Below are 25,012 nucleotides of genomic sequence, written 5' to 3' on the forward strand. Positions count from 1 at the left end.
AGACTTGGTGTTCCGGCACCGCTTGCCGTGCAGTAGCAGCGAGAACAGTATGAATACAATGACATTCTAGACGATTCTGTGCTTTTCACTTTGTGGCAACAGTTTGGGGAATGCCTTTTTCTTTTTCAGCACGAAAATGCCCCCGTGCACAAAACGAGGTCCATATAGAAATGGTTTGTCGAGATTGGTGTGGAAGAACTTGACTGACCTGCGCAGCTCACCGACTTCAAGCCCAACGAACAGAACACCTTTGAGATGAATTGGAACGCAGACTGCAAGCCAGGCCTAATCTCCCAACATCAGTGCCCAACCTCATTAATGCTCTTGTGGCTGAATGGAAGAAAATCACTGCAGCAATGTTCCAACTTTGTGGAAAGTCTTCCTAGAAGAGTGGAGGACCGAGGTAAAGACAGTTTAAAGTGGATATTCGCGCTTTCAAACCTCAATAGCTTTCAAACCACTTGAGCCACAGACTCCAAATAAGTGTCATGATGTTGGAAAAATTGCACACAACATTGCACAGGTCTTATTTTCACGATTTGGACATTAATTTGCTTTCCAAAGCTAATAAACTTGTGGAAATGTGAGCAGCATTTTGTATCCGTAGTTGAATTAGTTAGGGAGCTTAAAAAAAGTACAAATTTCAATAGCTCCTTGGTCATGTGACCTACTTGACTCAAACAAGGTTCAGAATGTCCACTGACTACCCTTCTATATTGCACACCCTTTGGTTTGTCCATGTTCATCTCACACAACTTTACATGAATTTTTCAAACGTTCTAATTTCAATAGCTCCTTGGTCATGTGATCTACTGACTTCAAACAAGGTTCAGAATGTACACTCAGTGGCCCTACACATTGCACACCCTTTAGTTTGTACATTTTCAAGTCAGTAGGTCATATGACCAAGGAGCTATTGAAATGTTAATTTAAAAATATTCATGTAAAGACATGTGAGATGAAAATGGACAAACTGAAGTATGTTCAATATGGAAGGGTAGTCAGTGGACATTCTGAACATTCTTTGAGACAATTTTATTATTTTACCTTTATTTAACTAGGCATGTCGGTTAAGAACAAATTCTTATTTTCAATGACGGCCTAGGAACAGTGGGTTAACTGCCTTGGTCAGGGGCAGAACGACAGATTTGTACCTTGTCAGCTCGGGGATTCAATCTTGCAACCTTTCGGTTACTAGTCCAACGCTCAAACCACTAGGCTACGCTGCTGCCCCGCTGCCGTCCAGTAGGTGACATGACCAAGGAACTATTGAAATTATAAAGTTTACAAATGTAATGTAAAAAAACATGTGAGATGAAAATGGACAAGCTAAAGGGTGTGCAATATAGAAGGGTAGTCCGTGGACATTCTGAACCTTGTTTGAGGTCAATAGGTCACATGACCAAGGAGCTTTTGAAATTAGAAACATTGAAAAACATTGAAAATACATGTAAAATTGTGTGAGATGAAAATGGACAAACTAAAGGGTGTGCAATGTGTAGGCCCACTGAGTGTACATTCTGAACCTTGTTTGAAGTCAGTAGGTCACATAACCAAGGAGCTATTGAAATGTTAAAGTTCGAAAAATTAATGTAAAAACGCGTGAGATGAAAATGGACAAACCTAAGGGTGTGCAATGTGTGTATATGCCATCGGGTTAGCTGTTGGTGGGCGTAAGGAAAACTACAGGGGAATATCCGTCGAATATCCAATATGAAACTGCCTTTACCTCGGTGAGTGGATGCTGTTATAGCAGCAAAGGGGGAACAAACTCCATATTAATGCTCATGATTTTGGAATGAGAAGGTGTCCACATACTTTTGGTCATGTAGTGTATGTAATTTAGATATCCACGTCAATATTTTTTGCAATACTGCTAAAGGCTACTTGGTACATGCAACCAGAAAATTAAGTATTTTTGAACACTTGGAGGTGCCCTTTTCCATTGTGCTGTACCACCTTTTGCGTGAAGACAGTAGGTAATATCAAGACATTAACTACATTCAAATTGACGTAACAAATGTATAGTTGAACGATTTGGGGATTAGAAGTACTACCCTTTAAAGTGAAACTTCTCATTAACTATTATTACATAATCAAAAGATACCGTTGTCGGCAGGATTCGAACCTGCGCGGGAAGATCCCAATGGATTTCTAGTCCATCGCCTTAACCACTCGGCCACGACAACTTGATATTTTATATTTGAAATTGTTACCAATTTAACCTATATCCATTTAAACCTGCTGCTATTGATCATTTTTAAGACTGTTAGCTATTTCTTAAACTACCATTCACTGTGCTGGCTGCTTCTATTGAAAATGTCGCTATATCATCAAACTAATTAGACTTCTGCCTGCTAGAGTTAATAAAGCAATGTGCTTGCTTTAAAGAGAAAAGCCTTGGCATAGACATACTACAGTGAGCAGGCACCAGTACACTGGACATAGTAGGCCTTATCTAAATAGGCTACATTTGAGTACATAAACCACAGACTGCAATTAAACATCATGTAGCTAGGCCCTATCATAAGAGAGGGATTTAGGAAACATTGTAGCAACAAAGAGAAAAAAAAGAAACAGTGTTGCACCACAACTGCTGCATTGGTAGGTTATGTCACCATCATTCCATGGTGATGGAACTGTTCTGATGTTATACGCTCTGATCTAGAATGTTGAATGACCTCTTCATAATTTCCACTGTGTGCATCAATAAGTAAACACAATGTATAAATGCATACAATTATCCAATACAATATCTTATGAGTATTGTTTGCCATTAAAATAAGTGAATCGAATAACTGCATCAAAATTACAAATGGAGTCTCTTTGATAACAACAACAAATCAACTACCAATAACTACATGATTTAAATGTTGACATATAGTGAACTTCTGCCTAATATGTGATAATATTTGCTCTAACTCTGAAACAACTTGGTTTCATGATACTGATCTTTCCTGTGGCCGACAACGTATGCTTGCTTACATTCTGGCTAGAATGACGACGTCAACTGCAAATTGACAACGCTTTTACATTGTAATAAATCGATATATTCTTGATTTGTATGAATTGACGTGACAAGCGAACGTAAATAAACAATCGTGGGGGCATCACGTTTGCATGGATAACACATTTTCTGAACTAAATGCGTCGACTGTGGAATAGTAGTCACGTGACCTCCATACAGGGCCTGCTGTCTGTTTTCAGTGGAGGGAGAGATCCGAAGAAAAATGGCGACTGCAGGCGACCTAAAGCGGGACGCCGGCCATTCTATTTGAACATTCTACTAAAAATTGAGCCCGGGGCTTGGTGGGGCTAATTGAGACTATCGCAACGTTGGTTAGGGTTTCCGAGGTTGCCCGTTTTCTCGGGTTTGTGTGGACTAGTCGCGCGCCAAAATTGAAATTAAAAATAATACATCTGCTACAATGCGAGGGAGAAGAGGAAGGCCGCCCAAACAGGCAGCGGAGATGCAGGAGGTTTCCGCTGGGCCAGTTCGCGGTTCAAGAGGGAGAGGGAGAGGTAGCCGTGGTAGGGGAAGGGGCCGAGGACGTGGCCGCGGACGGGGTTCAGTGGTGGATACCGGCGATACAGAAATTCATCGGAGAGAAAACTACCATTCGTCCAGGGGCCGGAGGAAAGTTGGAGCAGCGACGACATCGCGGGGCAGAGGAAGAGGCAGGGGTTCGAGAGGTGGTCGCGGCAGCAGGGGGAGACGGCCACTGTGCAAGGTGGTTTACGATGACAACAGCGACGAGGAAGAGGATAATATTAGTTTGAGGTCGGAGGAAGACGAACTTTTACACGAGAATCCCTCCTCAGACTACGAAGAGGAGGCCGTGGACAATGAGTCCGATTTTCTGGAAGAATTACCAGATGAGGATGATGCTAGCTACTGTACAGATAGCAGCTTTCGGAGCCATGATAGCACGCACGGCAGCACTCCAGGTACGTTTGCTTGCAAATGCAATTTAGAAGCATTTTTCAAACGCACGCCAAAGTGTTACAGTTTTTATTTAGCACATTTGGGAAGTAAGCTGCATTGTTCAAAATGGAGATTGCACTCATAAACAGGCCTTTGTTTAGGAGCTCTGGTGATCGTTTGCTAGTTCGCGCACAGTGAACAATACTGTCACCTCGCATGTTTTCTGTTATAAAAAAAAATAATCTGCAACTATCGGCAAAAATGAAAACGAATTTAACGATGGGGATTATTGTAATGTGGAATTATTTATTTGCATAATTGCACCATTTTGCATGCAACATATTAGGCGTTAGTTCCAGATAAACATTTAGCTACTTTCCATTCATTCATTTAGCAATTATCGTCAACAAGCATGCCATGCTGCACTATGTGGCTACAAAATATCACGATAAGATTTACCTTTTTGTTTTAGAACTGCGCGTCCGTTTTTGATACTTTGTCGCCTTGCATGGCATGAATATACTGTTATGCAGTTCCTGTAGTAGATGTAAACAATAAAGGGTCAGTTTCATCAACTAGTTGTAATTTATCCCCCCTCCCTTAGTTTAAACAATTTTTTTCCTTCAGAAAATCAAGTGTTGCGATATATTTCGTGAGATTGTGGTCAAATCAGCTTGACAGGACATCATCGCGCGGCCCTTTGTTTTGAAAAGAGGCGCTCTAATTTCACCTGTTGCAGCTTGAACTCATTATTATATCACGTACTAAATTGTACGGTAACCATAGCAAAGCCAATCTATCAATGTAAACGAACAAGAGCAAAGGTAACCTTCTTTGAAAAATAATTGTTTAACTGTAAAGTCAATAGTTTTGATCTTGTATAATGTCAAAACATGAGTGAAAGTGACATTGATGTCATTCATGTACTTTGGACTTCATGTAGTCCATTTTCAAAACATTTATGCAATATTAAGGAACCATTTTGTATTTTTCAGGATTATGCATAAGATTAGTATAAATTATTGTATATTTTCTGATATCATATGGTAGTCACTAAAATCTTAAATGATCATAATTCCACATGTTCCTGTAGACCTGGAATAGATCTGCTGGTTCATAATGCAATGCAGAATAATATTTCCATAAAATTATAGATTTATTGATATGGTATGCGTCCTAAAAATGTCTGTGAATGTGTTTCATAACTTGCCCCACATCTCATAAGCACAGATGTGTACAGCCTAGACAACATGGTATTTCTTGAATCATAATTATATCTCTCCATTGCACCCCAGTGACTGATAACACAAATAACCTCCTACCCCAAATAGGCCCAATTAACATGTGAATATGGCTGAATTGTTCAAGGAGTTGTTTATGTGCCTTTCATATGACCTATAATCACACACACTAATTTTATCACGCTGAGTCACAAATACATGCTTACACAGACTCTGTGCATTGGTGCGGGAGGAATGAAGGCAGAGGTTTTTGTACACAGCCCTCACTGGGGGCACACGCTCAGGGGAGAGGTGCTTGTTGGTCATTTTTTATGTCACCTCATCTATGCCTACACCCTGTCTAATGTTTGAAATCTAATTTAAAACTACAGTATATTAGTTGTTATACCTACCTACTCTAGCTGATATCAGAGGGTGTGGATCCCTGGCTTTATGTTTCAGATTCTGAACTTGATCAGGGCCCATATTCATAAAAAGTGCTGATCTGGGATCAGTTAAGCCTTTTCGATCATAATGAATAAGATTAAATGGGCAGGGGGAGCTGTCCCTAGATCAGCAGGCCCAGGGTAGAGTGAGTGAAGGAAGGCCCAGGGTAGAGTGAGTGAAGGAAGGCCAAATTCTCCACTGCACAGTGAATACTCAAGTACCAGGTGCTAGGTCGGCTTATTTACATTTTTAAGACCTGATTTTTTTAATTTTTTTTTTAAATGTACTGAGTAAATCAGATGTTCTCTTTCCAAAGGGAGAAATTCTGTTTATAGAAGAGATTCAGGCTTTATATAAACCATGTGATTTATGGAAGGGTAAAAAATACAAGTTGGTTATAACCAATACACTGTACTTAAAAGTTGACATAGCGAAAGTAATGCACACATTCACAGAGCTGTTATCAATAAACAAACAAAATAGTTACACACTCAAATGTGTTGAATAAGAAGCCCTTCCTGTTTGATAGAAACATTGACAGCTGTTATGGTTGATGGAAATTGTGCTGCCTGCTTTAGCTCATTCGGTATGCATCTAGTTTTGTCTTTGTTTCTCCACCTGTTTTTGTTGTGTTTCTCAGAGTCCAGCACTCAGTATTGAAGGGCCTTTTTTTCCTGACCCCATTTTATGTCTCTTGATTGATTTTAATTATTTACATAATGTATAGCCCTCTCTCTCCCTCTCTCCATCCCTCTCTGTCTCAGGCCGGAGGGGCAGACACCCGCACCGGCCCCGCTCGCCCATCTTCGAGGCCAAGGAGGTGCCCTCCCTGGTGCTGCCCAAGTCCTCAGAGGACCTGCTGGTACCGGCCAATCAGCTCCTCAACATCTCGGCCGTCTATGAGGTGCTGCGCAACTTCGGCTCGGTCCTGCGCCTCTCGCCGTTCCGCTTCGAGGACTTTTGTGCGGCGCTGGCGGGCCAGGAGCAGTGCACCCTGCTGGCTGAGACCCACACCGCCCTGCTCAAGGCCATCCTGCGCGAGGAGGACACGTCCAACACCACGTTCGGTCCTGCCGACCTCAAGGACAGCGTCAACTCCACGCTCTACTTCATCGACGGCATGACCTGGCCCGAGATGGTGCGCGCCTACTGCGAGAGTGACCCAGAGTACCGCCAGGTGCTCCCTTTACTGGAGGGCGAGGAGTACCCCTACGAGCCCCTCGAGAGCAAAATTAAGGTCCTTCAATTCCTCGTGGACCAGTTCCTGGCCACCAACCTGGCTAGAGAAGAGTTAATGTCGGAGGGGGTGGTGGCGTACGACGACCACTGCAGGGTGTGCCACCGGCTGGGGGACCTCCTCTGCTGTGAGACGTGCTCGGCCGTCTACCACTTGGAGTGCGTGAAGCCGCCGCTGGTGGAGGTACCCGAGGACGAGTGGCAGTGCGAGGTGTGCGTGGTACACAAGGTGCCCGGCGTGGTGGACTGTGTGACGGAGGCGCAGAAGAGCCGGCCATACATCCGCCAGCTGCCAATCGGCTATGACCGTCACCGCCGCAAGTACTGGTTCCTGGACCGCCGCATCGTGGTGTAAGTAGACAACAACAAACAGACGTTCACTCACTCCAAAATTATACTCAACAAAGTTATAAACGCAACATACAATAATTTCAAAGATTTTACTGAGTTACAGTTCATATAAGGAAATCAGTAATTTTAAATAAGTTCATTAGGCCCTAATCTATTGATTTCACATGACTGGGCAGGGGCGCAGCCATGGGTGGGCCTGGCAGTGCATAGGCCCACCCATTGGGAAGCCGGGCCCTGCCAATCAAAATGTGTTTTTCCCCACAAAAGGTCTTTATTACAGACAGAAATACTCCTCAGCTGTCTGGGTGACTGGTCTCAGACGATCCCGCAGGTGAAGAAGCCAGATGTGGAGGTTCTGCGGTTGGGCTGTGAGGTCATTTGGACGTACTGCCAAATTTTCAAAAATGATGTTGGAGGTGGCTTATGGTAGAGAAATTAACATAAAATTGTCTGTCAACAGCTCTGGGGGACATTCCTGCAGTTAGCATGACAATTGCACGCTCCCTCAAAACTGGAGACATCTGTTGCATTGTTTTGTGTGACTCAACTTCACATTTTAGAGGCCTTTTACTGTCCCCAGCCCAAGGTGCACCTGTGTAATTGCAATCCTGTTTAATCAGCTTCTTGATATGTCACACCTGTCAGGTGGATGGATTATCTTGGCAAAGGAGAAATGCTCACTAATAGGGATGTAAACACATTTGTGTTCAACATTTGATAGAAATAAGCTTTTTGTGCTTATGTAACATTTCTGGGGTCTTTTATTTCAGCTCATGAAACATGAAACTAACACTTTACATATGGGAGATTTAGTTCCCGGTTTCAACTGTACCGGGCAAATGGCAGACAGTGTGTATGTTTCAGCACGATAATGCACGGCCTCATGTCGCAAGGATCTGTACACAATTCCTGGACGCTGAAAATGTCCCAGTCGGCATACTTCTCAGACATGTTTGGGATACTCTGGATCGACATGTACGTCATTGTGTTCCAGTTCCCACCAATATCCATCAACTTCGCACAGCCATTGAAGAGGAGTGGTGATCACACCAGATACTGACTGGCTTTCTGATCCACGCCCCTACCTTTTTTTTGAAGGTATCTGTGACCAACAGATGCATATCTGTATTCCCAGTCATGGGAAATCTATAGATTAAGGCCTTTCAACTGCCCCGAGAGGAATCCCTTTGACAGTTATATCTGCCCTACAATCAATAGGGCTTTTCAATTGACTGATTTCCTTGTGTAACTCAGTAAAATCTTTGAAATTGTTGCATGTTGCGTTTATATCTTTGTTCAGTGTAATAAATAGTTATAGCAACTTCCTATTCTACCTGGCAGATAATTGTCTGTTCTAGACAATACATTCATATCTGAATATTCTGTAATGTCATATCCTCCTGGACATCCCTTCTCAAGCATTGATTAGTTGGGTTCAGGTGTGATAGGACAAAAATTGCTAGGGGCCTTGGAGTAACGGATTGGGAAACACGGGGTAATGGGTTAGGGGAGGGATGGGATGATGGGCTAGGGCTGTTGTCTCACCTAGGGCTGTTGTGCAGGATTTGGCCTGGTCTATAATGTCCCTGCCTAAAACACCTCAGTCTTTGACGGGATGCTGTTGTGTTACCCATTTGCTGTCCTGACACTATGAGGAACATGAAAATCGTTGTCATCACAACGTGAAATGAAGACCGCAATACTAAACTGAGTATAGTGTCCAAACTCCTTTTTAAAAGGAAAGGGTGAGTGTTGAAGGCAACTGCTAATGGCTACCCCGGTCTTTCTATAGAAAGGTCCTTTGGAGGAAGAATGTGGGGCATGTATTTGACACTTTTGTCTAAACCAGTGTTTCTTAGGTAGCCTAGCGGTTAGAGGGTTGGGCCACTAACTGAAGGGTCCCTGGTTTGAATACCCGAGCCGACAAGGTGAAAAATCTGTCTGTGCCCTTGAGCAAAGCACTTAAACCTAATTTGCTCCAGGGGTGACAAACTACTATGGTTGACCCTTTACCTGGTCTTGGAGATGTTTTTGGCCTTGCACTACACAGCTGATTCAAAGGATCAACTCATCAAGCTTTGATGATTTCAATCAGATGTGTAGTGCTAAGGCAAAAACTAAAATGTGCACCCCTTTGGGCCCCCAGGAACAGGTTTAAGAAACACTGATCTAAACATTATTTACAAATTCTACATGTTGGTGTTTACCTTCTGGGTATCTCAGCCTGTCGCACCTCCAACAGTGCTCTTAGGTCAGCTACAGGATAAAAACATTTTTGGAGAGAAGACGTGCAACTTCTATGAGACATGCTACATGTATAATGGCAATATGAAAAATAATACATTTGGCAGTGCTGACAAAGATTGGGCCAGGATTGATTTGCCTTGCTACCCTATAGGCAAGCAACAGGGACTTGAATTTGATGCACACTGCTAATGGGAGCCAGTGGAGAGTGTGAAGGAGTTTCATACAGTCTGGTAAGGGGCCATAATGGAGTTGTTAACTGTGACAGAGGTATTGGAGCAGGCAGGCTTTTCCGGGGAGGAAGAGCAGATTCTCTTGTCAATGTTGAGCTTGGGCTAGCTTGGGCTTGGGCTTGGGCTAGCATCCAATAACTCTGTGTGATTGGGAAAGTCAGGTTTCAAACCGCTCCCTACCCCTCCCCTTGGCCCCAACCATTTGTTTCTGCAGATCTGTAAGGTGTGAGATCCATCATTGCACTGCTTATAGCCTACCTACCCAGACCCTACAGGTCTGCAAACATTGAGGGGTTAGGGCCATGGGGGACGGAGCAATTTAGGACTGGCTTTTTTACAAAGCATTTAGATCTAACTTTCTTGCCTGGTCTTTGAGATGTCTTGGGTTTTTTCCAGTGGACAATGATATAATAATGCACATTGCTCTGACATAACCACATGTTAGGACTAGTCCACAAAATATGTTGACATGTAGTAAATTAACTGCCAGTTGGTAGATGCAAAGATGATCTTTAGCTGACTCAAAGGTGTCTCCATTTTAGCAAATAAATCTCCCACTGACAAATGTAGCTGGCTAGCTAGCTAGGATCATTCTATTCGCTTAGCTAACATTACATTAATGAAATAAGTGTTTGTTATCCAACTTGCTAGCTAGCAAGCTAGGTGAAATAGTTGTTTATACGTTGGCTAAAAACTAGCTTTTACATTAGTTCATTTAGCTATACAAGCAAGCTAAAACGGCACAGCTCTGAGAAGAAGCCATGTCGACCAGCTGACAGCTTACTATGCTAGCTAGCTGATTCAAGGGTGAGTGAGGGTGAGCCGAGAGACATCCGCACGAGCGCAGCCATCTACACAGGAGTGTTCACAACTAGCTAACAGGCTCGCGGCTAATGCAGCAATCGCTATGCTAACATATAAACAGTTAACTCTTGCCGTTCCACCCTGTTGCTAAAGTTACCCGACACTAGCTAGCCAGCCACGACAGAAGCGCAAAACAATCAGTAATATATTATAAAAGTGATCATTACTTATTTATTTATGTGTACAGTGTCAATTTCAATCAGGCACTGACGTTATCCACCGAAGAAACACTGTTAACCCAGAATCAAAATTGAAGCAGAAGTGCAAGCAATTGACCCGTGATCATGTTCAAACTGTGAGCTTTTCTTACATGACAGATGGCACTCTTCAATGTTCGCTTTTATCCAGAGCGGCTTACATCACTTTTTTAGCTTCTCTGGTAAGGTATAGAAAGGCCAATGCCTCACTTGTTTGAAGGATAATTACAATGTAAACACACAAATATTAGTAAGCGATAGCATATACGTCAGCTATTAAGCACTAGTCACTGATGGTGTGGTAGCAGACTCCTTTAACCTGAGAGGAGAGTGTCACACACTCATGTACGCGCACAAACACACACACCTGAACAGAGGGATTCGGGGTAGCCTTCACTGTCTCATTGCCACTTCCACTCAAGAAGGTGGCCTTCACCGGGTTGCAGTCTAATCGATCTTCACCATCCCCATAGAGAGAGTGAGTGTGTCTCAAGTGGGTGTTTGCATCCTGAGAGGATGCTGACTAGATTGTTGGAATACTGCCTAATGCTAGTGAGACCCAGGCCTAGACCCTGCTGTGCACAAAGCTGTCCATTTTGTCATTTTGTTGATATTTGAAGTGGGTCTATGTCTGTGCATGCCTAGAGCGCTCAAAGGTCTTACAACTTTAATTTCCCAATAATCATGTTTTCCTTGATTGCAGCTAAGTCGATGTTAAAACTTGAAGCACAATTCCACCACTTCTCAACCTCACTTTCATTGTCTCCAGCACAATAGCAGTGTCTACATACAGTGTATGTGAAAACTGCGCATTTTCTACATTCTACCCGATGACGTAATCAAAAGTTAAAACATTTTAAAAATTGTGATTTTTCAAACATTATGAGATTCATGGTGACGTGGAGCAATAAAATACCCTCCCTCTGGCTTGAAACTCGTTTCAGGTTTTGAAAATCACAGATTTTCTTACTTTTAATCCTACCTTGTGATGACACAGAGAAGCATTTAGGACCTTCTTATCTTTGCAACCACAGATCATAGAAACACACCGTTTTCACATATCTAGACACCCGTATGGTGCTGGAGATAATGAATATGAGTTTGTAAAGTGGCAGAATGGCCCTTTTAAGGAAAACTGGCACCATAGAAGACGCATGTATTAAATAGTTGACAGTACTATGTCCTTACAATGGACAATTTACAATGGCAGGTGTCTGCTTAAATGTTCTTCGTTCTACTGCTCGTCATTTGATGATGGCATCAATTAATCAAAGACATTGATCTCTTTCTCCATCCTCTCTTTCTCTCTTATTCTATCCCTCTCCGTCTCCCATATTCTCTCCTTCCCTGTCCCGCCATCTCCCTCTTATCTCACTCCCCTCCTCTTTTTCTCTCCACCCCCTCCACCGGTGTCTCGCTCACTTCCTCCACCCCAGTGAGGAGGACGGCGAGCAGGAGGACAAGACCATCTGGTACTACAGCACCAAGGTGCAGCTGGCTGAGCTGATTGACTGCCTGGACAAGGGCTACTGGGAGGCCCACCTGTACGCCACGCTGGAGGAGATCAGGGACGAGGTGCACACGCACATGGACATCACCGAGGAGCTCACCAACAAGGCCCGCGGCGTCAACAAGTGCTTCCTCACCGCTGCCAACGGTAAGAGATGTGGACACATTCAGATAGGGCATGTTTGTTCTACATAACCTACATCTATCTGACATGTTGAATAAAGTAGAATAAAAATCTCTATTAATGGCATTTCTGCAACGTTTACCTACTGAACGAGGCGTAGGGTACACACACACACAGGTTTGGGGATTTTTTTTCTTATTTATTCTAGGACTAGTATTGTCATTTACAGTCATTTCAGAAGAAGGTTTTACCAGTTGTTTGCGTAGTTATTTACTATTAAACTACCGGTATTACACACTGACAAGGTGCCTATTGAATGCAGCTCTCTGTACGTTGTTAGATAACTAACCTTACATTCCCCATAGTACACATCCTATTGTTTCCTTCCTTTTGAAGTCTATCATTGTGTTACTATCATTGGATGGGTGAAAGCTTTACATTGAATCTATTGAGACCCCAATGAATTTTGAGCACAGTTTGGTAGGGTAAAGCTGTTATGTATTTGTTTTTACATTATAAAGTAAGTTTAGGCTTTTTCTTCAAATAAGACAGTTTGGTTGTGTGTGTCCTAAAAATGGTGTGTCCTAAATGGCACCCTATTCCCTATGTAGTGCACTACTTTTGACCAGGCCCCATAGGACTCTGGTCAAAAGAAGTGCACTATAAAGTGAATAGGATGCCATTTGGGATGCACACATAGTCAAGAGCGGGTACTTCCAGTAATTAGCGTTTGACTCTGACAAATAAAATCAATGATTGGTTGTTTGGCTGTTGCCCGTCTGAGGGAAAGGAGCACAATTACAGCAATGCCTGCCTCAATGGAATAGATTATCAATCTCTCTGAATTGGGCCACTCTGTCATTTCCATCAGTCATTGGTTTTGCCTCTTGACAATGCTCAGTGGTTTGGAGAGAACTACTAGTCTATTACTCTATTCCCCTTTCAGTTCTTCCCCTATGGTGAATGAATGGTGTTAAGTGATGAGCAAACACTTACTCTGACTGTGTCCCAAAATGGCAAATGTAGTGCACTACTTTTGACCGGGTGCCTTTTGGGACGCAGTTCCGCTCTGTCTTTTGTTGATATTCATCATTGGCATCATTTTCTCTGTTCGGTTGGTTCCAACGAGGCTGCAGATTGCCTCCTGCCCACGGCTGCACCTCTAAATGTCTCTGTGTTGGTAATGTGAGGGCGCTGATCTACACGGCAGCGCACACACACACACACACACACACACACACACACACACACACACACACACACACACACTTACTCAGTTCAGATCCATGGTATTGGGTGTGTGTGTATGGGTTTTACAGTTATGACTCATGCAAGTTGTGTACATTAGCATTTTGTGTGTGTGTGTGCATGTTTGTTAGGAGGGATGTGCACATCATGTAAGGCTCTAGATATAGTAGTCCATATATGGTAGTGTTGTGGGTCATTTTTTTGTTTTTAAAAACAACTAATTCACCATGTCAGTTCCATTATTTTAATTCCAATTTGTTCCGTTTTTTTCTGTGAGCTCAATGTGCACATCGTGCTGCAGTTTCTCTAGAGATAAATCACATCATGCCCGAACTGTCCGATGAAGTAGGGAGTTGTAGTTTCTAACAGGCCAGTGTTCTACATTGTTTAGCGCAGAAAAAATTATAATTAACTACGATGACCATAATCCATTGCACAACTACTTGTCCTGTCTGTTTCTTTTACCGCGTGCTACTGAAGAGAGAAGAAAATGTATGATCTAAGTGATTGATAGTTGGTATTCAGCAGTCATAAAAGTATGCCTTATTTACTTTGAAGAACTACTAAAATAATGATTTTGTCAGTCAGCATAGGTAGCAGTTTTATAGAGATGAGATGATGACTTTGAATTAAATAATAAAGTTGTAATACACAACGACTGAAATATTTAAATAAAGTAATGTGAACAGCTGATGGTTAATAAGTCATTGGCAGTCACTACCATCGTGGGACTTTTATTCATCAACTGTGGCTCAGTTGGTAGAGCATGGTGTTTGCAACGCCAGCATGGTGTGTGCAACGCCAGGGTTGTGGGTTCGATTCCCACGGGGGGCCAGTACAAAAAAAAAAATAATAATAATAAAAGAAAATGTATGAAATGTATGTATTCACTACTGTAAGTCACTCTGGATAAGAGCGTCTGCTAAATGACTAAAATGTAAATGTAAAATGTTTTATTCTGTTGCTGCAGCATTCAACCCACATAGTGCATTTAATGTTTAAAAAAAATAATTGAAAGGAAAAAAAATCATTAAAAAATGTTGATAATCGAACCGACCTCAAAAAGCACTAATGTATGTGACTAGCATACTGCTGTCCCTCTCCCACCAGCCTCTGTCAGATTATCATAGTGGATTTACCACTGCCTTCCCAAAGCAATATCCTAAATATTTCCAAACCCCTCCTATTTGGGTAAGTAGACCTTAATCAGTGGGGCAGTGGCAGGTTGGCTGGCTGGTTGTGTTTGAGTGCCTCTATCTCCTCCTGTGCTGGCTTGGCCTGGCTGTAGGCTCTGGGGGCTGTGGCACTGCTCCAGCAGGCTTCACTGGGAGGAGGTCCAAGATAGCAGGACTGAATGCCTCTGAGGCAGAGAGAGAGGGTAAGGGGGAGAGCGAGAGATGGTCGGATAGAGAAGCAACAGTCATTGGTGGGGTGAAGTTGAGGAACAGTGGAAGAATATGGAGGCAAAAGGTCAAGAAAGGGGAGGAAAGAGATGGAGAAAGAATGACGGAGATAGAGGAGAGAGAAAGGTGACAGAAAGAAAGCGAGGGAGATGGAAGACGAGGAGGGACATGGCTGTGCTGGGTGTCCTCCTGTCTTCTATACGTAGCCAAGTTAGCCAAGACAGTCCAGCTGAGCCAAAGGTCCCTGGCTCTGAGAGTGTGAGGAGCTCCATTGTCTAACACCAGAGAGCCTGCCAATGACTCCTCCTCTGCCCAGTCTGTCTCCCTCTCCATCTATCTCTTTTTATCCTGCTTGCTCTCTTTCTCTCTGCCCCTCTTTCTCTCATCTCTCATTCTCCCTCGATCTCTCTTGCTCGCTCGCTCTCTCTCTCTCTCTCTCTCCCTCCTTCCTCCCTCTCGCCCTCCCCCAGTTAAGTGAATACTACTCAGTCATGTTGAAGGTCCGTAGGAACCATTACAGCCATTCCATGACATAACTTTACTCTCTAGTCCCAGTTTGGCTGGGCTCCAAACAGTTTCCTCCTCTCCATCATGACAACTGATCTGATGAAAGAACAAATGGGATGGTTGAATGTGATAGGGTGTTAAGGCTATCCGATCCTTTTACCTATCAGTGGTCTCGAGGTGACGACAATAATAGGAAGCTGTTGTAACAGCTATTAGGCTATGTATGCTATTGCTGAGGCTTTTTAGATTGGGACTTGTATCTGTAGCCTAGTCCTAGATCTGTTTATGTTTGACATGGCAATGACCGTAGGACTTTGTTAGAGACTATAAACAGATCTGGGACCAGGCTTTTGTAACTGCAATTGTGATGGACTCGGACACAGACTGAGATCAAGTTCTCTGTTGGTGTGCCTCCCGTTGAGAATGAATGGTTTGAAATCTCACCAGTGAGTCTACTTACGACCGGCTCCTGCACTGTGGAAATCACATTATGTCTGAAAGAGCACTTTCTCTCTCACATGCACATAGACAAACACACCACACACACCCACACGCCATAAGACACTGGCATTGGGAGAGCGATCCCAGACTGGCCCCCCTAGGAAGACACTTTAGGCTGCTGTCAAGGCTTCTCCACCACCCACACATACACGCTGTCCAGTGACAAATGACAGAGGAAGTAGGTTATCATTGATGCCTGAAACAACCCGTTTTTCTTTGTCACCATTCCAACCTTCCCCCTCAAAATATTAAATAACCTGCTTCATCACAGAGTACGACTTAAATTTCTTCCTGCCATAGAGTGGAAGTCACACATTAATACAGGCTAATTTCTTTGTTTTACCGCATTGGGCAGTTGTATAAGCCGTGACAATTTCTCACTATGCGGCTATCATTTCAGATAAGTCTCATTTTGAGGCGGTGTTCAATTCAAAGCACAGCTGGGTGCTAATGTGCTCATTCCCAGACAGACTACATGGCCATTCCTATAGTATAACCCAGAGAAAAGCACAGTCGGTAGCAAGCTTTCAAGCATAGGTTTGAATGTTTGATTTAGAGGTCGACCGATTAATTGGAATGGCCGATTTAATTAGGGCCGATTTCAAGTTTTCATAACAATCGGTAATCTGCATTTTTGGACACCGATTATGGCCAATTACATTGCACTCCACGAGTAGACTGCATGGCAGGCTGACTACCTGTTACGTGAGTGCAGCAAGGAGCCAAGGTAAGTTGCTAGCTAGCATTAAACTTATCTTATAAAAACAAACAATCTTAACATAATCACTAGTTAACTACACATAGTTGATGATATTACTAGTTTATGTAGCTTGTCCTGCATTGCGTATAATCGATGCGGTGCCTGTTAATTTATCATCAAATCAAAGCCTACTTTGCAAAACGAGTGATGATTTAACAAGCGCATTCGCAAAAAAAAGCACTGTCGTTGCACCAATGTGTACCTAACCATAAACATCAATGCCTTTCTTAAAATCAATACACAAGTATATATTTTTAAACCTGCATATTTAGTTAATATTGCCTGCTAACATGAATTTCTTTTAACTACGGAAATTGTGTCACTTCTCTTGCGTTCTGTGCAACAGAGTCAGGGTATATTAAGCAGTTTGGGCTGCCTTGCTCTTTGCGAACTGTGTGAAGACCATTTCTTCCTAATAAAGACCATTATTAATTTGCCAGAATTGTACATAATTACGACATAACATTGAAGGTTGTGCAATGTAACAGCAATATTTAGACTTAGGGATGCCACCCGTTAGATAAAATACGGAACGGTTCCGTATTTCACAGAAAGAATAAACGTTTTCTTTTCGAAATGATAGTTTCCGGATTTGACCATATTAATGACCTAAGGCTCGTATTACTGTGTGTTTATTATATTATAATTAAGTCTATGATTTGGTATTTGATAGAGCAGTCTGACTGAGCGGTGGTAGGCAGCAGCAGGTTCGTAAGCATTCATTCAAACAGCACTTTCCTGCATTTGCCAGCAGCTCTTCGCTGTGCTTCAAGCATTGCGCTGTTTATGACTTCGAGCCTATGAACTCCCGAGATTAGGCTGGCAGTACTAAAGTGCCTATAAGAACATCCAATAGTCAAAGGTATATGAAATACAAATGGTATAGAGATAAATAGTCCTATAATAACTACAACCTAAAACTTCTTACCTGGGAATATTGAAGACTCATGTTAAAAGGATCCACCAGCTTTCATATGTTCTCATGTTCTGAGCAAGGAACTTAAACGTTAGCTTCTTTACATGGCAAATATTGCACTTTTACTTTGTTCTCCAACACTTTGTTTTTGCATTATTTAAACCAAATTGAACCAATGTTCAACCAATGTTTCATTATTTATTTAAGACTAAATTGATTTTATTGATGTATTATATTAAGTTAAAATAAAAGTGTTAATTCGGTATTGTTGTAATTGTCATTATATATATATAATATATATATGTAACCGTATATATATATACGGTTCCGTATTTCACAAACACATCGAGTTTATATATAATAAACTCGCTGTGTTTGGAGGAGGAATGCTGCCTATGACCCCAAGAACACCATCCCCACCGTCAAACATGGAGGTGGAAACATTATGCTTTGGGGGTGTTTTTCTGCTAAGGGGACAGGACAACTTCACCGCATCAAAGGGACAATGGACGGGGCCATGTACCGTCAAATCTTGGGTGAGAACCTCCTTCCCTCAGCCAGGGCATTGAAAATGGGTCGTGGATGGGTATTCCAGCATGACAATGACCCAAAACACACGGCCAAGGCAACAAAGGAGTGGCTCAAGAAGAAGCACATTAAGGTCCTGGAGTGGCCTAGCCAGTCTCCAGACCTTCATCCCATAGAAAATCTGTGGAGGGAGCTGAAGATTCGAGTTGCCAAATGTCAGCCTCAACTGTAATGACTTGTAGAAGATTTGCAAAGAGGAGTGGGACAAAATCCCTCCTGAGATGTGTGCAAACCTGGTGGCCAACTACAAGAAACGTCTGACCTCTGTGATTGCCAACAAGTGTTTTGCCACCAAGTACGAAGTCATGTTTTGCAGAGGGGTCAAATACTTATTTCCCTCATTAAAATGCAAGTAATTTTATAACATTTTTGACATGCGTTTTCTGGATTTTTTTGTTGTTATTCTGTCTCTCACTGTTCAAATAAACCTACCATTAAAATTATAGACTGATCATTTCTTTGTCAGTGGGCAAACGTACAAAATCAGCAGGGGATCAAATACTTTTTTCCCTCACTGTGTGTGTGTGTGTGTGTGTGTGTGTGTGTGTGTGTGTGTGTGTGTGTGTGTGTGTGTGTGTGTGTGTGTGTGTGTATATGTGTATATATATATATATATGTGTATGTATGTGTATGTATGTATATATATGTGTATGTATGTGTATATATATGTGTACTGCTAAAAAAAAATAAAGGTAACACTTAAACAACACAATGTAACTCCAAGTCAATCACAGTTCTGTGAAATCAAACTGTCCACTTAGGAAGCAACACTGATTGACAATAAATTTCACATGCTGTTGTGCAAATGGAATAGACAACAGGTGGAAATTATAGGCAATTAGCAAGACACCCCCAATAAAGGAGTGGTTCTGCAGGTGGGGACCACAGACCACTTCTCAGTTTCTATGCTTCCTGGCTGATGTTTTGGTCACTTTTGAATGCTGGCGGTGCTTTCACTCTAGTGGTAGCATGCGACGGAGTCTACAACCCACACAAGTGGCTCAGGTAGTGCAGCTCATCCAGGATGGCACATCAATGCGAGCTGTGGCAAGAAGGTTTGCTATGTCTGTCAGCGTAGTGTCCAAAGCATGGAGGCGCTACCAGGAGACAGGCCAGTACATCAGGAGACGTGGAGGAGGCCGTAGGAGGGCAACAACCCAGCAGCAGGACCGCTACCTCCGCCTTTGTGCAAGGAGGAGCAGGAGAAGCACTGCCAGAGCCCTGCAAAATGACCTCCAGCAGGCCACAAATTTGCATGTGTCTGCTCAAACGGTCAGAAACAGACTCCATGAGGGCCCGACGTCCACAGGTGGGGGTTGTGCTTACAGCCCAACACCGTGCAGGATGTTTGGCATTTGCCAGAGAACACCAAGATTGGCAAATTCGCCACTGGCGCCCTGTGCTCTTCACAGATGAAAGCAGGTTCACACTGAGCACATGTGACAGACGTGACAGAGTCTGGAGACGCCGTGGAGAACGTTCTGCTGCCTGCAACATCCTCCAGCATGACCGGTTTGGCGGTGGGTCAGTCATGGTGTGGGGAGGCATTTCTTTGGGGGGCCGCACAGCCCTCCATGTGCTCGCCAGAGGTAGCCTGACTGCCATTAGGTACCGAGATGAGATCCTCAGACCCCTTGTGAGACCATATGCTGGTGCGGTTGGCCCTGGGTTCCTCCTAATGCAAGACAATGCTAGACCTCATGTGGCTGGAGTGTGTCAGCAGTTCCTGCAAGAGGAAGGCATTGATGCTATGGACTGGCCCGCCCGTTCCCCAGACCTGAATCCAATTGAGCTCATCTGGGACATCATGTCTCGCTCCATCCAACAACGCCACGTTGCACCACAGACTGTCCAGGAGTTGGCGGATGCTTTAGTCCAGGTCTGGGAGGAGATCCCTCAGGAGACCATCTGCCACCTCATCAGGAGCATGCCCAGGCGTTGTAGGGAGGTCATACAGGCACGTGGAGGCCACACACGCTACTGAGCCTCATTTTGACTTGTTTTAAGGACATTACATCAAAGTTGGATCAGCCTGTAGTGTGGTTTTCCACTTTAATTTTGAGTGTGACTCCAAATCCAGACCTCCATGGGTTGATAAATTGGATTTCCATTGATTATTTTTGTGTGATTTTGTTGTCAGCACATTCAACTATGTAAAGAAAAAAGTATTTTTTAAGATTATTTCTTTCATTCAGATCTAGGATGTGTTGTTTAAGTGTTCCCTTTATTTTTTTGAGCAGTGCGTGTGTATATATATAGAAAAATCGGCTGATTTAATCGGTATTGGTTTTTTTTGGTCCTCCAATAATCGGTACCAGCTTTGAAAAATCATAATCGGTCGACCTCTAGTTTGATTGCACCGTGGTCAAATCATAAGACGTATCGATTTTAGCATTCTCTGTCAGTGTGGGATGAAGCTATAGCGAATGCATAGGCTGACTGGCTCTACTCACCATCACTTGCTGGCGAGAATACGAACAATGCTTTGAGTTATAACTGTTTTATAGGCTAGTCAATAAAACAGTAGTTTATGCTCAGACCGTATGAGACCGTCAAGGTGTAGCTCAGGGGTGCGTAACGCAGCGCCTTGATTTCTGCTGTCCTGCTGGTTTCAAATTCTACCTGACTGACCACCATTCTCTAATCACTCAGATTTGATTGTGTTGTCCTTGATAGTGTTTAGTCTATATACTGCTAGTTGTTTGATATTTTTGGCTGAACGTTTTAAAGATTTTTAGTTTTCCCACAATTAAACATTTAGACATACATAATATGTATTTTAATTATCTAATCAATTAAATGTATCAATCAATCTGTGTCCTCTCCCTTCTCCAGAGGAGATCCTGGACCGGTTGAGGGCCAAGCAGGAGGAGGAGCTGGAGGAGGTGAAGCGCCGGGCGGCCGAGGAGAGGGAGAAGGCAGAGGCGCAGAAAACTCTCCGGAAGGAGGATGAGACGGAGGGGGGAGAGCCCAAGGAGAAGACTGATGACCTCGAGAAGAAGGGAGACGAGGAGGGAGCAGGGGAGGGTAAGGCTGAGAAGGACAATGACCAGGCCACCAAGGAGGGGACCACCATTACAGGTAAGAGACACACACACACCATCTAACTACAGCTACTGCTACATCGTGGTTCTACAGGCTCTACGGCCTGTTTGATATTACTGTGTCTTGATAAAGAGCGACGAAGGCCTAATTAATTATTGATCTGTTTCCCACAGCGCTCTTCTCTTTCTGAGCCAATTAGAAATCCCTTGTGTTGCTTGTCAACACATCGGAGACCACTTTGTCATCTTAAAACAATGCCTTCAGCAATACTGCTGATAACCCCTCTGTAATAAGCATACTCACACCAAGTTTTACTCAATGCCTGCTAGTCTTATTACAATACTGCATCTTCTATATATACACGCTGGAAGTGCTTGTTGTGCATATTCCACACAGTCTGATACATACACTTTGACCAATTCTGTTTGAAATGTGTAATTTTTATTGGCAGCCATCTTGGCACCAAAAGTTCCAAGATAATTACATTCTAGCGAGAATGCACATTTGAATGGAGTTAGAATGTTTTCAACATGTAGCATAGTTTGCCAAATTCTGAATATCTGCGACTGTGATTGTAGCTGAGCTGGCTCCCTCTACTGGTGAGGGCGCCATCCCTGAGGGGAGTAAGCCTGATCTTCTGGCTCCACAACCCACCCTCCCCGCAACAGAGGCCCCCAGCCCTGCTGTGGGGGGGCAAGACCTCCCTACCGGGGCCCGAGAGCCTGGGGGCGAGGCCCTAACCAACATGGAGGAAATGCAGGAGGCTGAAGGTACCAAGGGGGTGGTGTCACTGTGAACTTTGAACCCCATTCATCAACCCCCTCCATTAACTTCCTGTGTTTGGGTTGTTCCTCCCCTCACATCCCGCCTTCCCCTTGTCGGACCGCTCTACCATTGGTCGCTGTCTGCCTTGCATCCCTCATTTCATTGGCTGTCAAGCACCTCAATAATTTATCCCGCAAACAGTAGGATTTTTCATCCCTTTCGAACACCTGATTTTCAGCCTCGCTATAGAACACTTGTCGCAACTCTGCTGAATACCTGCTTTTATTTCATTCCAAAATAACGCTTAAAGCTAATTGCTTTGATATGCAATCAGACTGAATAGCTTGGCATGAATCACAATGACTTTCAGGCATAGCATTTGATTCTGAGCCTTACAGGCGCTATTAACCAGTCAGCAGAAGTGCATCACTTCTGGCTTGCCGGCTTGTTATCATTATCATCAGTGTGCCCACTGTTGGATGCTTTCTCTTAGAGAACATGTCTCATTGTGAAGTTTAACCATCATGGCTGCCATGATTCAATATCCATCTTCATGCGTTGCATTTAAAAAAAGAGCTTCACCTTTACTGTACTACTGGTGTAAAACAAAGTGTGTTGGGTTTGGCCATATGTTGCATTCCTGTCATGTTGACACTGTACCCTCAATCTTTCATTGGATTGGTGTCTTATCTGTTGACATCCTTATTCACCTCTGGGTAGACTTTGACCTTAGGCTCAGATCTACAATCAGCCTTACCCCTCCCTCACCATTTTTGAAGGGAAACTCAGAACTGACCTTGGATCAATGTCTGGGGGCAATGTCATCCTACTCTCCCATGCTCATCCCCTAAAGGGGTGATTGGTCATGCCTTTAATGCATGGGTCCAGATCATTACTATGTGTAAAAGGCTGTGTGTGGGCACGACAGGAATGACACGCATGCTGCTTCATGACACTAGAGGGAGCTATTTCATGTCATTTGAACTTTGAAGGGACTGTCTGTTGGGTCTTCTCTTGAGAAGTCCACATCCCAGGCAAACAAAAATATGTTGATTTGATTACATGCCACAATCCAAAATGAATGAAAAGGGTAGGCATCGTATAATTTCCTAATTCCCTGGTGCTTATTCGTTCGTTTGGGTCGAGGCATATAGCTAGATCTACATACATGATTGCGTGGGATGTGGACTCATCTTGACATATGACTAACTTTGATGTTGGGAAAATATGTGTCAAACTTTGCTTTTGCGGTATAACATCCCTTTAAAGCATGATTTTAAATAGTGACTTACGTTGTGATTTTTTTTTTGTGGTTGGCAGAGAAGGCAGGTTCTGAGTCTAGCTCTCCCAGGGGAGAGGGGGTCCCCAGCCTGAGCCAGCCCCCTCAGCCCGGTGGTGAAGAGAACAGCAACAGCAGCACCATTGCCAGGGAGGCCCCCAGGGTCCCGGAGGAGCCCGACCTGGCCGACAGGTCCTCTCAGTCCTCTATCAACAGCCAGGACGACCAGGGGGTGAACGGCGAGGCCGGTGGCAAGCGGTCGGCAGTCACTCCGGGCGGCCGCATGGTGACCCGCCTGCGTAACCCGGAGAGTAAGCTGAGTCAGCTGAAGAGCAAGAAGGTGGAGGAAGCCGTTCACGAGGCCAACAAGGGCTACAAGGAGGGCAAAGAGGTGATCACTATTCATCTACAAATAATACTGATTAGCCATTGGATTCCTAGCTATCCTTGGGTTGTTGCCCGGTGTACCAAACTTTGTTTGAGATGACCTTATATTTTTTGTAATCGTGGGCCAAAATTTTTTTCTTCTAAGAATATCATGCATTTATTTCAAGTGTCGCTCGTCTGTTATCGAAATATAATATATTTGATTTACCTTTGATTTGACCCCCCTCTCCTCACTCCAGGTGCTGGTGGTGACCCCGGCGGGCGACGTGTCGCGCCTCAGCACGCGCAGCCTAACAAGTAAGGAGGTGGTGATGAAGGGCACGCTCAGCCACTTCTTCAAGCTGGGCCAGGAGGGAAAGTACCGCGTCTACCACAATCAATACAGCGGAAATACTCTGGCCCTCAACAAGCCCCAGCACCGTGAGGACCTGGACAAGCGGCGACACCTCTCGCACAAGGTAAACTTTAAGATAAAACTTATTTTAAGATAACTTTAGCTTGCACACACCTGAAGGAGTCAACAGAAACTTGAACAGATAAACACTTGCGATAAGTTTTAAGTTCAACTGTTTAAAGGGATACTTTGAGATTTTGGCAATGAAGCCCTTTATCTACTTCCCTAGAGTCTGATGAACTCGGGGATACCTTTTATGCCTCTGCGTCCAGTATAAAGGAAGTTGGAGGTAGTTTTGCGAGCCAATGCTGACTAGCGCAATGACTGGAAGTCTACAGGATAGCAATTGCGCTAGTTAGCAACTTTCTTCAAACCGCACGCAGAGACATAAGAATGGTATCCATGAGTTTGTCTGACTGTGAGGGAAGTAGATAAAGGGCTTCATTTCCAAAAACTCTGATGTATCCCTTTAAGTCTATGATGCCTCCTTTTAATCGTGTTTGTATCTTGTACAGTACTGGCCCTCTATCCTTGTTTAATTTTAGCTGTTTTTTTCTTCTATTTTTCTAATTGTTGCTCCTTAAAGCATTTTTAATTTTGTTTTAGATGTACAGTGCTTTGGGATTTCCCCATGTAAGGAAAATCTCTACAAAAAAACTGTTATTTTATTATTCAGTTTTGCATGACGCCGGCAGGCGACTTCAAGTGGAACGGCTCCATCCACGGCTCTAAAGTGCTGACCATCTCCACGCTACGCCTCACCATCATCCAGCTGGAGACCAACGTGCCGGCACCCTTCATGCACCCCAACTGGGCCTCACACAGGTACGGATGGGATGTGGGCTCTGGGTGGTTTTGAGATCCTAGTT

General features: G+C 43.6%; 1 protein-coding gene and 1 non-coding gene across 6 annotated transcripts in view; one reads left to right on the forward strand and one right to left on the reverse strand.

Moving 5' to 3' along the window:
* Positions 1-2,107: 2,107 nt before the first annotated feature.
* trnas-aga (transfer RNA serine (anticodon AGA)) lies at positions 2,108-2,189 on the reverse strand. The gene has a single exon. It is a non-coding gene; the product is annotated as a tRNA-Ser (tRNA).
* Positions 2,190-3,180: 991 nt separating this feature from the next.
* LOC106564864 (nucleosome-remodeling factor subunit BPTF) overlaps positions 3,181-25,012 on the forward strand; it is a 59,096-nt gene continuing 37,264 nt past the window's right edge. For 4 of the 5 annotated variants that reach the window (XM_014131336.2, XM_014131333.2, XM_014131334.2 and 1 more), the window contains exons 1-8: positions 3,182-3,948; positions 6,357-7,179; positions 12,154-12,374; positions 21,109-21,354; positions 21,897-22,088; positions 23,404-23,753; positions 23,989-24,207; positions 24,820-24,968. In XM_014131336.2, coding sequence (XP_013986811.1) covers positions 3,429-3,948; positions 6,357-7,179; positions 12,154-12,374; positions 21,109-21,354; positions 21,897-22,088; positions 23,404-23,753; positions 23,989-24,207; positions 24,820-24,968 — 2,720 coding nt within the window. In that variant the 5' untranslated portion in view covers positions 3,182-3,428. Of the gene's footprint in view, positions 3,949-6,356; positions 7,180-12,153; positions 12,375-21,108; positions 21,355-21,896; positions 22,089-23,403; positions 23,754-23,988; positions 24,208-24,819; positions 24,969-25,012 lie in introns of all 5 variants that reach the window. The other variant, XM_014131337.2, reaches the window with a different exon arrangement.

The sequence above is a fragment of the Salmo salar genome, chromosome ssa12 (genome assembly GCF_905237065.1).
Source record: "Salmo salar chromosome ssa12, Ssal_v3.1, whole genome shotgun sequence".
NCBI lineage: Eukaryota > Metazoa > Chordata > Actinopteri > Salmoniformes > Salmonidae > Salmo > Salmo salar.